The sequence below is a fragment of the Lycium barbarum genome, chromosome 1, assembly GCF_019175385.1.
Source record: "Lycium barbarum isolate Lr01 chromosome 1, ASM1917538v2, whole genome shotgun sequence".
In the NCBI taxonomy this organism is placed as follows: domain Eukaryota; kingdom Viridiplantae; phylum Streptophyta; class Magnoliopsida; order Solanales; family Solanaceae; genus Lycium; species Lycium barbarum.
In genome coordinates, this window is record NC_083337.1 from 156,235,208 (window position 1) to 156,252,843 (window position 17,636).

Below are 17,636 nucleotides of genomic sequence, written 5' to 3' on the forward strand. Positions count from 1 at the left end.
TCAAATGGCCATTGTCAGATGTAGCAAAAACAAAAATCCAAATCAGTGCAATATGCTACAGCAACTGAAAGGAATCACTGCAGCTTGAAGATTGGGCAAAAATCCAAATCAGTGCAATATACTACAGCAACTGGGCAAAAATAAACAAAGGTTGCAGCCTGCAAGATACATACAGCAGTCAGCAACTGAAAGGAATCACTGCAGCTTAAAGATTGAGCAAGTACTGCTGTTTACACCAGCTAGAAAAAGCAGTGCAATTGATTTATCTAAAGTTTTCTTTTTCATCATATAAGTTACTACCTCTGATTGGAAATACTAATATTAAAATATATGAAAGTCCCCACAACTCCAGCCTTTTATGCTATTAAGTACCAAATATTAAAAAACAAAAGGGCAGCAAATTGTCTACTTCAGCCTTGAGTACTATGTCTTTTGGTCCTAGTTCTGCAAGTCTCAGTTACCAAAGAAAACAATTGCACCAGCTAGAAAACAATTGCACCACCTAGAAAACAATATCAGTAAAACACAACAGAGAAATAAGGAGAATTAGTGCCAGCCAATTCATAACTATCAAAGAAAATGAGCTATACAAAACAATTTTTTGTAGAAGAAGCCTGTAACTTTTGTAAAAGAATAGTGTAATCAATTAACATACTAATTCTCACACAAATAATGCATCGTGAACGAAACTGGCTAATCAATGCTCAAAGGTGAGTCTCCATACTCCGCAAGAAAAAAGAATAAATTAATAAGTAAAAGAAAACTGGCTAATCAATGCTATATGTCCAATTGTCCATTAATGCTATATGTCCATGATTTCTTTCTCCATTCATAAAAGAAAACCAACAGCTCTTTGAGAAATAAGTAAAAGAAACCATATATGCATTTAGGCATAGATTCCAAATATTTTTTTGCTTCTGCTACTACTGCAGGCCTGCAGTTGATTTTCTCAAATATCCACTTTTTAAACAAGTATTACATGGTATTGGATTATTGGTGCAATTCAGTTTCTGCATGGAAGAAGGAAGCCAAAGCAGAATTGCATATCTGCTGACTGCTGCAGTTCATAAGTACCATCAAGACATGAGCAGGATAAAAAAATAGGGTCATGTATGCAAATATTCATCAGATGCTATTTGAGAATACCTTCATCAACTTGCTCAATGTTCTGGACTTCTTCCAAACTGTCGTGAAAATTGTATTCTTTAGAAGGTGATCGTAGCCATTGTTGAGTACAAATTAGAGCTTCTACTGTTTTTGGCGATAAAGAACTCCGGTAAGAATCAAGAATTCGACCACCTGTACTAAATGTCGACTCAGATGCAACAGTAGAAATAGGAATAGAAAGAACATCTTTCGCAATTTTTGAAACAACTGGATATTTACTAGATGAAACTTTCCACCAAGACAAGATATCAAAATCTTTATTCTTCACCACATCATCCATCAAGTATATCTGAAGATCAGTTTTTTTTGCAATATTTCCCTCGTTTGCCAAATGTTTCTCCCATTCAGATTCCAACAAATCATCAGTTTCACTCATGCTAGTATCACCTCCAATATTGTCATTAGAAGAAGCATCAACGAAAGAGTTATTGTAAGAATCATACAAACGCGTTAAAACACTTGCCACATCTTCCGACTTTAATCTTCCCAACAAAGGACCATATGCTTTGGAAAGAGTGAAGTTTACATACTTCATCTTATATCTCGGATCTAACACAACAGCAACAATCAATAACATATTCATATTCTCAAAATTTCCCCAATACTTCTCAAATTTACTTTTCATCCTGTCTGCCATATCAACAAAAATAAGATCTTCGCATGTAGAATACTTTTTAATAGAACTTCGAAGAGTAAAAAATTCACGGAAGAAACAGTTGGAAGTAACATACAAAGTCCCTGAAAATTTTAAAGTGGTCTGGTAGAAAAGATCAAGAAACTTGACAAAAGCTCTCACATTCTTCCAGTCATTTGCTGATGGATTTCCTCTTAATGCACTTATTTCTCGACAATACTTTTGGTATTTATGGTCATCCAGATACATTCTTGTAAAGGATTTTTCAAATTTTATAGTTGTATCTAACATTGTATATGTCGAGTTCCATCTAGTTTCAACATCAAGACTCACAAGACCATGAGTATCTATCTTAGTTTTTTCAACAAATGACTTAAAAGAAGCAAGCCTTGAAGGAGAAGATCTAACGTATTTTACCGCATTCCTTACACGAGAAATGGGTTCAATTTGTTCATCTAACCCTTCTTTTACAATCAAGTTCAATATGTGAGCACTACACCTAACATGTAAAAATTCATTTCCAAGTATTACCCCATTCCAATCATCCATTAGCACCTTCAAATGCTTAATGGCAGCATCATTGGCAGTCGCATTGTCTAAGGTTACTGTAAACAAGTTATCAATGCCCCAACCCAATAAGCATTCCTCAATTCCCTTAGCAATAGTCTCGTCTTTGTGATCTGGTGTTGGAAAAAAGTTCAGAATTTTCTTTTGTAAATTCCATCGGTCATCAATCTAATGTGCGGTGACAACCATATAACTCAAATTTTGGAGTGATGTCCACGTGTCACTAGTAAGGCAAACACGTTGGTCCTTGATAAGATATTTAAGCTTATCTTTCTCTTTTTGATAAATCCTCAAGCAATGCCTTGCAACAGTAACACGAGAAGGTAGTTCAAAATTTGGTAAGGCTTTAGCCATCAATTTCCTAAAGCCTTCTCCCTCTACAACTCTAAATGGCTGCTCATCAATAATTACAAATTCCGCAATGGCCCTCCTAATTTCATCCGCATTATACACTACCCTTTCATTAGAACCCGAAAGACCTTCTGTCCACCTTTCTTTAATAGGTTTTAATGTTGTTTGTCTCTTATCAACGATTCTAAAGGGAGATTTGTTACATTTAACAGTTAGATGTGACCATAATGTAGTAGTCCCATTCTTGCTTTCGGCAGCAAACGTTTTTGGACAGTAATTGCATTTCGCCCTAATTTTACCTCCTTTAGCTTTAAATTTGGAGAAGTGATCCCAAATCTCAGAAGTCTCTCTACCACTATTCCCAGATTTAGAAAGTTCTTTAGGAGTTGTTCTTTTTTGCTTTTTAGGAGGAGTGTGTCGATGAGGAATGTTCTTACCTTGTTGTTGTTGAGATTCTGTTGGCACAATCGGAGGGTTGTTGTCAATCACTAGCGATTTAGTTCCAGAAGTTGTCGCTTCCATCGCGAAAGTCAATTTCTGTATATAATAAAAAAGTTGTAATTTGTAACAAATCAACAAATTGATAGCAATATAAATAAATTTGTAAAACGTTAAAGCTAATTAGGAAAAAAAAAGTGTTGTTTCCTTCCTCCTGGAAAAGAAAGAATATCATCGTCTCCTCTCCGTGTTTGATATCCCCCACCACCCCCTTTTTCATCTATAAAGAAGATCTTCCTTTCTAATAATATATATATATATATATATATATATATATATATATATATATATATATATATATATATATATATATAGAGAGAGAGAGAGAGAGAGAGAGAGAGAGAGAGAGATTCTTTCTCTCTCTGAAATTGCTTTTAGTAAACTGGGTCCTTTGCAGTCTACAAGCGATGATGAAGAAGCTGAGGGTCCTTTGCCACTTTCTAGATTCTTTGGCAGCATCAAAAGCTAATGCCTAAATTTGACATCTAATTCCACTTTTCTCTTCTTCTGGTTTTGGATATGATAGGTCCCTTTTATTGATATTATTATTATTATGTAAACAAGGATCATTGGTTTGTCGATGAGAGTTTTGTATCCTGGTTTTAAATGAAATTCTACTTTCACATAGTGAAAGCAATTGTAAAACTACTTTCACAAAAAAAAAATAAAATAGGAAAAACAAAATACTTACAGTGTAAAGTTGAGTCTTGTAGCCTGTAGCCTAAGATCATAAGATCTGAATGCTCTGTGATAAATCTGAAATGAGAAAAGGCAAACGATGGCTAAGAATTAAGATCACAAGCTACTGAGTGTCATATTATTTCTTTGATTTGAGAGGAAAGCAAAAGAGAAAAGGAGAAAGGGATCTGAAATGAGAAAAGGAGAAAGTATTTGCAGTTTTGCACAAAAGAGGGATCTGCAAATAACTTTTGTGTGCTGTGTTCTAGACCTAATATTGGGAGAATGTTCTGTTTCTATAGCCGAATTGGGCTAAATTTGTATTATGTTTTGGACTTGTGGACTTGTGGTGTTCATTTCCTTATGGGCTTTTTTTTTTTATATTATTTAGATGGGCTTCTTAAATCCAAATCTAAATGTAAGAAAGAAAATAAAAATTATGAAAAATTTTAAAAAAATATTTATAAATTACATTTTAATAAATATTTTTATGTATAACATAATTTAAAAGTAGTATATCTATAATCGGGTTGGTTTGGGTTCGGTTTGACTTTTTTTAATTAAAATCAAACCAACCCTATAATGGTCGGGTTTTTTTTTCAAACACCAAACCAAATCGAACCAAACCACTAGTCGGGTTTTTTTTTCGGTTTGGTTCGGTTTGTCGGTTTGGTGCGGTTTATCGGTTTGCCCTGTACAGCCCTAACTATAAGGTCTATAAATTATAAAGAAAAACTATAAAAAAAGAGCCATTTACTAAACAATTATTTCAAAAAGGGACCATCAGCAAAAATTAAGATTATTTTTTAATTATATTTTAAATTATGGCTAATATAAACAATCCAAAAACTAGTCATCTGGGCTAATTTTTAAAGTGGTTGCTTGTGCCTTTTCGTCCTTGTCTACATCAAAAGCTTTGTTGAAGTAGTTGGCCAATTGGCTACACCTTTGATTTTTTTTATTTAGCTGAAAGTACCTTTCATAAATGATTTCAAACTATAATCAAAACCTGCATATATATAAAACCAGTTCTTAATCAGTTCAATTTTTTTATTGTGACAGATGGAGTATATAATATTAAAATATAATTGTTTTCAGAAAATGCAAGCTCAAAATTATATGAATGGTGAGTCTATTTCATCGAACTTGATAGTTACAAGTAAAATGATGAGGTATTGTCTGACTTAATTGAACAATTAAACTTAGATAGGTATAATGTATGTATAAGGAGATTAATTTTGAAAATAATGGTCAAATTTGTCTCTCTTCAATCAAGAGCTATTGAAAGTCCCGGACGACGGTATCTTGAAGTTCAATTTTTTCAGTTGAAGTTTTAGGAGATTGTCCTTGGATTTTACTTTTTCAAATGAAACTTATGATACTATGTTAGCTACTATAAACAATTACTCCATTTTGGAATTTGTGTTAGAAGTAATAATTTATTAAATGCAAATTTAATCAAAACTCATATTATATACAAAATTATTTGTAGTTATAATTTTGGACTCCCTGCGATCACTTTAAGTTTTTAACCATAACTGATTTTTATTTCAAAAACTAAGAAGGTATTAATTTTCTTTCTCAAAGTTACCCTTGCTTGTATGAGTATATTTGAGAAGAGATAAATCTGGTTAATATATTTCTGTAAATTAATTATCTTTCGTGGTTAATTATTTTTCATTTTCGAATTCCAAGACAAAATTAATTAGTTTTTAACACCTAATTAATTAATAGTAATTGTTCTTTAAGACTACAAACACCTCAATAGAGTAAATCAAATTGAACAAATAATGTCATGTTTTTTATCAAATAAAACTATAGTTTCTTTTTTGGAAATTTTTAGTTTTTTTTCTCTCTTTCTAATTTGTCATTTCCGGTGAAATGGGAGGGGGAAGCTGCACTATTAGGTTACATTGTTTAATCTTGCACTTCTATGACTTAATTATGTTGAATTCTGAACATAACAACTCACCTTTTAATTTCCTTATGTTGAATTCTGAACATAACAACTCACCTTTTAATTTCCTAAATTATTATTGTTTTTGGAAACAATTTAATTCATCAAATTATTATTGAAAAGATTATTTATTTTTCTTAAATATGTTTATGGCATATTGTTTGTAGATCCCTACTTTTACCTTAAATTTTTGCTAAAATATTTCACCTTCTTGCAATAGGAGTACTGAAAATTACAAATTACAAAATTAAACCTTCAAGAAATAAATATCTTCTCAATAATATAAAGAAAAAGAACATAAAAGACATATCAATTCTCTCTTTACAAAAATTAGAAACAACTACTTAAATTATAATAATAATATTTGATTGCTAAAACAAAAATATTACGTGCTAGGATAATGGAATATGAGTCTAATCTTTACGGTACAATGATATATAAAGATTGTGCATTGTAACAAATTTGTGTTGAACTTTCTGAAAACATAACAAGATCAGGGAGTAGTGAAGTTGATTCTGATGGCTAATGCGATTTTAGACTCCAACAGCTCTAGGAAGTAGTGAATGTAGATCATGCATTCCAAATGCTGGCAGCCCATTTATTCCAGTCCCATCAGGATGAAAGTTCTTACACAAGGCCAATTTGGAATCTAAATGTGAAGATACTATACAATCTCTGAGTTGTATTATAGGGGTCGAACGTTTAGGTTTGAGGGGAGAATCTCAAAAGCTTCTCTATTTCCTTTGAGTATCAAGATTGAAGCTCTAGGGAGTATAGTGAACCTAGTTAATGCGTTCCAAATGCTGGCAGCACATCCTCTAAAATTCTTGCTTTTTCTACAAAAACAAAGAAAAAGATGAAAATTGATACTCGGAAATCCAAAAATATTGCTTCATTGAAGTCCCTCATGGAAGAAGAATTGGCTAATGTAGAAGGCTTATTTATTATCGTATCCACCACATAGTTTCCATACTCACACCGGCTGACTCCACTTGACTGTAAGGAGAGGGGGCTGAAAGTCACTTGACTGTAAGGAGAGGGAGCTGAAAGCCACTTGACTGTAAGGAATGAGGGCTTGACTCGTACCAAGCTCTAAGAGTTTTCTTCGAGCAATCTGATGCCACAGCCCATAAAAATGGTGGGTAAGAATTGAGGAATCTTTTCTTGCCTTTTCATAGCTCTTTTCTGATTTGCATTTCTTCAACCTTTCCTTTCATGTATTTATTACTCCTAATCAATTAGTCTACATTTAATTTCTCAATGCAACTCTTCCAATTCTCCTAATTATGTATAGGCTGGCACGTAAAGTTGATTAATGTAAATTATAAAGGGCTGCATTCAGTACAGAGTATTTAATGTAGATCTTTTGGGGTTTGATTCAATGTATAGGGAGGAAAATTCATTACTGCTTTTGAAACTGTAATTCAACCTTCATGTAATTTAATTATTACAATTTCATATTTAATTAGACGTTTCATTTATAACATTTTAATTGAGTGCAAGGGCAAAATTGTAATCTAACTTTGAAGGTTGGAGCTTCTCACTTTTAGTATAATAAAATATGATGATATGTTTATGCCAAAAGAAATTGAAACTAGTAACAAAGTTCTCCTGAAAATATTTCATGGCCTATATCACTTAGATTCTTTTTATACCTTGGCGAATTTGAGGTTCATCTTCACTGACTGATCGACATTGATCAACGAATGCTAAAAAATGAATGATCATGCCAACTCTGTTTAACCTGAAAAACCAGAACAGTCAAGCTTGCTAGTGCATTATGAGGGTGGAACTTCAACAGGAATTAATCTCTGTTGAACCAAGCCAAGTACATAAAGTAACAAGAATACAAGCTGGTATGAAGTATTGGGTACAAAAAACAGGCCGTAAGTACTTTGTGAGACTTGGAAAGTCCTGTATAAAAAGCACAAGGAAGAACGGAAAATGAATGGGAGTAGCTATACTTGAGAATAGGAGGTAGATCAATGCAATACCTGCAGTTTCGTCTCACTATGAACATATAATACCCACAGGTTACGTGCCTCATCGTCATCAACACCATCAGCATTGGATTCAGATGTTGTCATTCATCACGCTTGCAATTCACTTCTGCCTCAGCAGCAGTTTTCATTCAGCTGTTTTTTCTCCATCAATCCTCATCTTTGTATCAATTAAGATTCTGTCCAATGGGTTACTAAATTGTACTACCAACAGTGTAGAGACTACTTATTTGTTCTAGAAAGGAAAAATGATTAAACATAGTCTCATCTTCATATCATTTAAGATTCTATCCAATGGGTTATAAAGCGCATAGTATCAAATGTTACTCGAATTATAATACCAAACTATGCTCATTTATCACCCTTTCCTAAAGAAGTACAGGACAGATAATGATTCCTCTCGCTTTTCAACACTCAGACGAGCATTATCTGAGTAAGATACTAAGAATTACCATTTAAAGATAACTGCTTCATAGGGGTTGCACAAGTAACTTTGTCTTACGGAGCCAGAAAACTAACTGAAATGCAAACACAGAGCTTGAAATGAGGATAAGTGAGTTCAACAGAACTTGAAGTTGAAATTGACAGAAAATACTAGGGGCCACGGCAAGATCTATTAGTTCTTCAAAATCGAAAGGAGCACAAGGTTTACATAATTTTCCCGCTCACTCACTTCACTTGATTTTCTCTGATTCTAATAAAAAAGTTTAAATTCCGGAATTCTTCTGCACTTTCAACAAGATAAAACTACTATGATTATATCATGAGCATGACATGTGAGCATTATCCAGAGAACAGTACACTTATGCTAGACAACACATTATTGGTAGCGATTTTAATGAAAGATGAAAAGAGACTGTGTTATGGCAACATGTTCGAAGTTGACATGATGCAAATGGAGAAAATTCGAAAGTTTTATCATAGTATTTCAAGTCACTAAATTAAACTAAAATGACTTCTTCTCCCTCACTATATAGGCTGCTTAATCATAGCGATACAGACGGCTACTAAAGATTTCCCCCTTCATTGTACCTTTCTTTTTTTCCTTCCCTAACAATGAATGAAAGCATCAAAGAGAATTTTAGTATTGACCTTGACTAGATAGGAAATACATACAGCGGTGATAAAAGAGTGAAGGAACTAGTGTCCTCAGTCCCTGGAGAAAAGGGCTAGTAAAAGAACCTTCACGGTGCACATAATTTGGAATCTAATTCATGAAATTTCAGATAAGAACACTGCAGTGAGCATTAGGAAAACGAACAGTTCGCTTCCAGTCAGAAAAATGTTGATCAAAAGCTGGTTAGAAAAGCCTTCATCAATTCATTAGGCAGTTCATGAATTTCAAGATAAGCAAATAGTGATGAAAACACTAGCTTAATCAAGATTTCCTATTAGAAACACAGTGCTTTGGGACAATGGTGATCAAAATCCTGATTATCTGGCCAGCTTCCTAGAGAAACAACTTCTTCTAACTAATAATCTAATGTTTAGATCTAAGTGCATATTCCAGACAATGCAAAGTGCTTAGTTTGCCAAACAATAATTCTCATGGAATGAAGCTGAGCTAACTTACACATATTCTTTATGTATATGAAATCCAGAAATGAAAGGGTAAAGCCTAGAAAGAAACATGGAGGAACAAACAAAAATTCATAGTGTTTAGTACTGGGAAACAGAAAAACTAAAAGGTTGAGCAAATGGCAGCCATAAAGATAAAAGAATTTAAAACTTATAATTAAATTTCAGTCAATTTGAGTTGCGTAGAATCTACAGAGAGTGTGGACAATAAAGGAATAAATGAATCATATTTCCATCCTACCACCTACTGCTAGACCACAACAGGAATTGTAAATTCTAATGGACATTTCGACGAATTATTTGATGGACCCCGTGAAGGTACTTGCATTGATGTATCAATCATACTATTAAAACCACTATCAGTGCTAGAGCTTCTAATGCTCATCCTTTCTTCTGCTTTCAATATCTCTTCTTCAGAAATATAAGAGGTCATTTCATCCTCCGTAATTTCTGTATCATCTTCCGACCAGTAACCAAGGGAGTCGTCTTCTTCAGATATGCAGCTCCAATCTTCTTGAGAATAGGAAAATTCATCGTCAGTCTCAGTAACCAATTGCATAGAATCAGTTTCATTTATATCTTCAACCTCCTCTAGTTCTTCTTCCACTCCATCATTATCATTTAAACCCTCTACAAATGGATGAATTAACAACATTTCAGCAGTCAATCTATACCTAGGGGTCCTCACAAAACAGCCTTTCAGGAAATCTTTTGCTTCCTTAGACAAATCCCCTGGAATTTTAGGCAATTCGTGTCCTTCCCCAATCTTTCTGAGTACATCCTCCGCATCCATATCTTCTTTCCGGTCCCACGGAGGTTTTCCAGTTAACATCTCAAGCACAATACATCCAAGAGCCCATATATCAGCTGGAAACTCTTGTACATTATCAGCTACAGCTTCGGGGGACAAGTACATCGGAGTACCCCTCCAATAAGGCTCCAATCTCCTCTTTTTGCTCTGATTTTCTCTCTTAGCCAATCCTAAATCACCAATCGTAGCCCTAAATTCAGTACTCCCCTTGCTAGAATTCGGTACAAGCAGGATATTTTCAGGCTTCATATCACAATGAACATAACCAATCACGTGAATATGATTCAACCCTCTAAGCATAGACCTAGTATAACACCTTACCTCAAATTCAGGAAACCCCCTATTCCCTAAATTCTTGATCCTATCAGTTAGGGTTCCACCTGAGCCATACTCGAGCAATAAGTTATACGCCATTATACTATTCTTACCAGTCGTAGTTTCATCTCCAAAGCATCGAATTATATAAGGACAACCTTTGATGTTGTTGAGAACTTCCCTTTCCTTCTGAATTGTACCTGAAACTGAAACTTCAGCTGATTTCACAGCCATAACTGATGGAAAGTATCGATTTTTCGACTTGGGGTTCTTCAAAGTGGCCACATAAACATAACCGAAACTTCCTTTACCCAACATTGCTCCTCTATACCATGAAGCCCCATCTCCATATTCGTTTACAGTACTCTTTAGCTCCATCTTTCCCTTAACTTCAATTTTTTTCTTACTTTCCATCTCTTGTTGCACCAAATTACCTTCTTCCACCATATAATAAAACTTGAATAGCCAAAAAATCTTTTTTTTTTTTTTGGCTTTGCAAAACAAACAAGAAAATATGAAGGAAACAAAGGTAAGATATTGATGAACTCCTCAGAAGAGCTTAAATTAGGGCTTTCTTAGTATAATGTGGAAGCAACAAAAATTTGCAAGCAAGCTGTGCGTATTACACAATAAAATGAGCAGATTTAGGGCTTAGTTTTTTTGTTTTTTTCTTAGGTTATAGTTTTTATATGTGAAAGACTTGCGTTTCTTTGAAGAGAGAAAGACGAAAGTAGCAAGTTGGCAAGAAAGTTGGAATAACTGTCATGTGTACTTTTTAACGTATGATGAATGAAGTTGTGAGTTTGGTTATAAAACTTACCTTCTCATGTTACCAAATTTGGGCACGACTTTTACATATTCAACTTGTTAATGCCTTCTTTAGGTAAAATAAGCATAGAATGATCCATTTGACATTGCATACGAATATTCTACTTAATATATATGTAAGATATTTATCACTTGAAATGTTACAAATATTTTCTTCTAAATTGATTAAATGCATTTTATTTTGACCGAATGGAACAGTCAAAATACTAAAATACTTTACTCGGTCACCTCCAATATTTACATAAAGTACGTTACAAAAGAAACATATCATGTATTAATTAGATTGGTGTAACATCAAGCGTAAATATTTTTTTGTGTGTATATGCTACTAGTATAAAGTAGTGTATGTCACATGAATAGAAATAGAGAAAGAACAATGTCTTGTAACACTAATTTCTTTCCGAAAAGGAAGAGCAGAAAGAGGAGGAAAAGAAAGGAACCATGTAACAAATGTCAAATTTTACTCCGTAAAGACTAATTTTGGGCTTTCAAGGATAAACCCAAGGACGGAGTATTCTTCTTCAAGGGGAGTCAATTGACATCCTTTCGTTGGAGAATTGTATTGTGTAGGTCTTAGCTTCTTTTTGTATTTACTTCTTTATATTTCGATTATCCTTAATGAAATTACTAATTCTGCAACTGACTAAGCTTATATTTCAGTTAAATTTAATACGAGAAGCAGAAACCAAAAAAAGTTCATGACAATGCAAGCATTATATTCATTATGTTCACCTCATCAGTAATTTCTTCACCAACATTCCTTATTTCATACTGATATCCAAAAACTTAAAAGTCCTTACATATAATATTTGATAAACTACCGGAGGCAGAGATAAGAGACAATTCTGAATTTTTTACCCTTCTATAATATATGTAGTCTAAATGTTTCTGCTATATTCTTTCTCTAACAACAAGGCAAATCATCACGACTTGATTCTCATTTAAATAATACGTACTGTCATGATAAATTTCAATTGTACTAATTTGTGCCTTGTTTTTCCGCAGACAGTTAAAACACCACAGTAACAACGTTATATTTTTATAAGGCAAAGCTGGATGTTATCAATTTATTTACAGAAAATATTGATAAAGCAACGCAACATAGCTGTCCTAAGAGGGAAAATCCAACGCATGTGACTACATTAAGCAAAGAATTGCCATGGCATATGACTATATATGAGATCCGATCACCGACCAAAAAGTATGAAATGTTAGCGGTGTGGTTGGGCTTTTATTTATTTCTAGCCCAAGATTAATGTAAGCCCTTTAAGATCGAGACTGAAATATAGTCCAATAAGGGCCCAAACTTGGTTCTTCTTTGTTTATCAGATTTAGGGGATGTGGGTCAAGATTTCAAAATCAGCAGAGTATAGTCGAAATGAATTTTCAGAAAAGTGCTTTGAAAATCAGCAATTTATGTTTGGGAAATTCATTTTGTTTTTTCAAGCACTGGAGAAATAGTTTGCAATTGGTCAATATAGCTAAAAGGTGTTTTGAGTATTAAATTTCGGAAAAAAATAATACAAAATATTCGTTTTAAAATAAAATAGTATTTAAATAGATAACTGGGTTTTACCATTTATTGTGAAAAAATGCAGCTTCAACATCTCTTGGCCAACGGAATTTTTAATTAAGTTTTCCAAATTCATTTTAGTAAATTGAAACTTAAAATCATCAAATAAATTAAAACTCTCAATGAGTATATAAATATGGCTAAATCAAAGTAATAATATTGAACATCTTATATAGTTACTTAATTTTTATATGATTTCCCTGTGCTACTTTTTATTTTTTTTGGGCTTTACTCCTGATGTCCGGTACCCTTATCGGGGTCTGATTAAATCCGTGTTGCATGTTGTAGGGCTCATTTTTGAGGCAGCACTTCCAACATGATTTTTCCCATTCTCGAGCTCGAACTCAAGATCTCTGATTAAGGGTGAAGGGACCCTATTATCCCACCACAACCAGTGTTTATATTTCCCCAGGCAACTGTGTACAAAGGAGTTCCCTTTATCCCAAAAAAATCTCAAAAATAACTATACTGAGAGTATGCACTCAAGCCATATAGATATTTTGCAGATCATACAATTTCTCCATAGGGTGATCAGGGTAATAGGTGGAAACACTTGTACGTATATTTCATTTGGGGAAGACACAATCAGGACACAATCTATAACACCTAAACTAAAAAAGAATCGAAAATGAAGAATATTAAATGCTTAACTAGGGGTTATTAATGATAAATCCTCTCAACTACACTTCCTCTAAAACTTTTTAGGATAATTCGTTAATGAGCACTAGCTAGGTGATGGTGGATTTCACTATGGAAATTCACAATGTAATGGGATTTAACATTATATTTCTGAAGCTTCAACCGGGGCTAGACCCAATTCATTTACGAGTTTTTGTTTAGCTTGTGGAGACTGGATCCTTTGCAATCACAGCTTGAATTATTAATAGGAAGAATTGTCACAAAGCGGATAAATTCCTTAGTTTCCATCTTTTGATATGCTCTGGAAGATGCAAGGTATATTTTGTTATAGCTAACTTTAGTCGTTTGTTTCCCACCAGAAACATTAGGGAAATATCTATTTTTCTACACCCATAATGGTGTAGTGACAAGCGGACGATAAAGGTGCAAGTAGAACGTTAATTAATAGGCTAATTGGTTAACTAACACCCTTTGTGGATGGCTAACTAGCAGTACCCCATATGGATGAAAAAGTAAGGTATGCGTAATTAGAGTTATTATAAAATATGTATACGATAAAGACAAGAGAGAAAAATAAGATAAGGATGCGATCACATCAAATGACTCATTACATAAATAACACTGGTCATCGTTACATGATAAATATGACAATACGATGTATAATAAAAAGTAAATAACAATCAAAACAAATTAACATTATGTTTAAAGTAACTATACATTACTACACTATTTGTAACAATTATCCAAATAAGACATAAGTAGCTAGCATTATGTAGGATTAAATAGTTTTAATTAGCAGCCTTGACTAACTGCATGCAACTAATTTGGCTCCTTCTTGCATTTTCCTAACATACTATAGCTATCCTTCCGGATAAAATTGTTCAGTACTGTTAAAGAATTTTTTTGGAAACCACCGTATAATTACTAGATTGACAATCAAGGAATTACATAATATAGTAATTACAATCTTGTTTATAACATTGTAGTGTAATCCCTAATCTCATGTTTGATTGGATAAATTTAGTTATATTTGATAATCTTTTGTTTTAAACAAGAAATTAATATTTTCATTCTTTTATTTTAAATAAAAATCATTATTAAATATTAAATAGTTTTTAAATAATATATAAATAAATTTTAATGTATGACAAATATATGTGCATATAAGAATTTAAACATGCAAAAACGAAAAATTTTAGAAGTCAATGATGGTCAGGGAATTGGGCTCACGCATTTTCCTCGAAGATTTTCTTTTGTTGTTTCTTCTTCCATTTATTTAGGACTACTGATCAACATGTGGCGCAGTATTGTTCGTATGAGCACATTGTTTAAGCAAGAGATAAAATATAAACCACTCATGAAATAAAGAAATTCAGAAAAAAGGATAAATTGAAACAACTATATTAGTCATGCAATCATAGAATTTAAATGTTATATAACGACATCATTTCACTCACATACATATAGAAGCTCACTATCAAATAAAACAAGCTGCTACATATCATAAGTCACGACATGATCACAAGTGCAGTGAAGATACATTTGACATCTATAGAAGGTGGATTAATATGGAATGACAAAAAGGGGCAAAACCAGGAGAAGAGACAAGCCAAAGATGAAAGGCTGTTTCTTCAGGGATTGTGCTGAATTTCTCCTAGGACGAGGACGAGCACCTTGACGATGAAGTACTGCTCCTTCCTGCGCCTTCTTAACATCCACTATCAAATTATGCTTCTTTTCTGAAGACTCAAATTTATTTCCATCATTTTGGCTCATGTTTTTTTCTTGTACGCTAGTGACATGTTTTTGGGCAGCTTTGCTTTTGTTTGTTGGTGCATCATGAGGAATTTCAGAAGCAGGTGCACTTGTTAAGGCTATGGCGCATAACAAAATGATCATAAAGCAAGGACCAAAGCCAAACTTCTTCATATTTCTTAATTACTTACTTAGAGATAAATAATTTTGATGGTCTCTTCTTTGTTGGAAAAGGAAAGAGATTTAGAGATGTATGGGGATGTCTGAGTGTGTAAAGATGTGACTAGTCGTGATGAGTATAAAAAGGTGTTATGTAGAGATCTTCTTGGAGGTGTGTACATGTGATTTGCATGTTTTATTTCCTTCTTTCTTACTCTCCTTTCACTTTTCATAAGGGCACACATATGCCCAACCCCAGAAATGGAACCAAAATATTTCCTTGTATCAAAAGCTTAAATTTCAATATTCTTGAACTCAAAATATCATGAGAACTTATATAGACTGATATTACTCCTCAAGAATCAAAGGACATCTCGATACTTTATACGTATATATTTAGTTTAAGACCACATGATTCAAAAATCCGCTTTACTTCATGCTCCGTCAAACGAAGACACATAAAATCAAACGAAGGAAGTATAATTTTGTTGTACTATCGATATAACTTACTAATGGAGTATTCTTTTTATAACATGTTATTTATCACAATTCTCTCATAATATAGACAATTACTTGTATTTTACTTTTTAATTAGCCTGTAAACTACATAAACTCAATATCGGTAACATTGCCTAAAGTTTTTCCCGTTTTAGCTTGTAAGAATTAATTAAGGATGTACCCGCAATGTGTTTAATGGGGAGTTTCATGCTTAGGCAATTTTGAGTGCTTTAACGTTCCAAATATTTGCGTGAAAGGTGAAACTAAGCGATTTTCGTAAGTAACAGAGACCGACTTAGTAGTTATTACAACTTGTTACTTCGAAGTATAAAACATTTTGATTCTTTTTCCCTCATGTGTTTCACAGTTGGACATGCGGTTTGAAATCATGAGATTAAACCCTGGACATGCATTTCATTTCATGGTTTCAAACCATGGTTTAAAATCCCAAATCATCCAAAAAGGTATGATTTAAAGTTTCAAACCATGATTTCAAAAATTTGAAATAAAAAATTTGACCCATAAATTTATATCGGAAAAGGGCCAAAATTACTCCTGAACTTTGAAAAATTGTTCATCCATACCCTTCGTTATACTTTAGGGCCAATTGTACCCTTACAGTTATACTATGGGGTCAATTATACCCTTATGTCTAACTGCTGTCACGTGGCATCATCCCAGCCCTTCAAAATTATTTTACCTTCAAATAATTTTTTACCCACTAAAATAACTCAACCCGACCCGATTTTTTTCCAGCAAAAATAATACGGATAATTTTTCCAGCAAAATAAAATAAAAATAATTCCGTATTATTTTTGCTGGAAAAAAAATTCGGGTCGGATTGAGTTATTTTAGTGGGTAAAAAATTATTTGAGGGGTAAAATAATTTTGAAGGGCTGGGATGATGCCACGTGGCAGCAGTTAGACATAAGGGTATAATTGACCCTATAGTATAACTGTAAGGGTATAATTGGCCCTAAAGTATAACGAAGGGTATGGATGAACTATTTTTCAAAGTTCAGGGGTAATTTTGGCCCTTTTCCGAATTTATATTTTGTAAAAAAGACTCATAAGTTGGTAGATATCTTTAACAATTACTCCCACCAATCATTTACCAACTTCATTAACTTCCACCAACCTTTATTTATGTCTACCAACCTCATATACTATTCATGTTAAATTTTCATTTTTATTGAACTAAAGTTTGATCAATTGATGTTGTATTTTTTTAGAAAGGCCTTCTAGTAGTGTATTAATTTTGTTATGAACTATGTCTTTCTCATTTGGTAAGATTGTATAAGAATTCGGAATGTTTTGATAGTTTTCACAACTTGTGAGGTTTTTATCTCTATAACAGAAAATACAACTTAAGATATCAAAATTGCATGTCTAAACATAATTTCAAACCATGTCCAAATGGCTCCTTAGAAAGGAATAAACACATATTTACATCTAAGATAAGGTCCTGTCGGTGCTTAATTTGACTTGTTTTTGGGGATAATGAAGGAATATTTCTACGTTGCTGCTTCACAAACCTTAGAATGACAGATACTTTGGCCTCGGATGAGACTTAAAAGGGTAAATTCCATATTTTAATGGAACCTAATTCTTTAATTGTATTGTGAACA

At 33.2% G+C, this 17,636-nt stretch overlaps 1 protein-coding gene and 1 long non-coding RNA gene across 2 annotated transcripts; both read right to left on the bottom strand.

Moving 5' to 3' along the window:
* Positions 1-344: 344 nt before the first annotated feature.
* LOC132599065 (uncharacterized) lies at positions 345-1,140 on the bottom strand. The gene is made up of 2 exons (XR_009566759.1): positions 656-1,140; positions 345-502 (listed from the first exon to the last, which is right to left on the bottom strand). It is a non-coding gene; the product is annotated as an uncharacterized LOC132599065 (long non-coding RNA).
* Positions 1,141-9,559: 8,419 nt separating this feature from the next.
* On the bottom strand, positions 9,560-11,307 carry LOC132622135 (mitogen-activated protein kinase kinase kinase 20-like). Its single transcript, XM_060336707.1, has one exon. The coding sequence runs from the start codon at positions 11,001-11,003 to the stop codon at positions 9,681-9,683; it is 1,323 nt and encodes a 440-aa protein (XP_060192690.1). The 5' UTR covers positions 11,004-11,307; the 3' UTR covers positions 9,560-9,680.
* Positions 11,308-17,636: the final 6,329 nt, after the last annotated feature.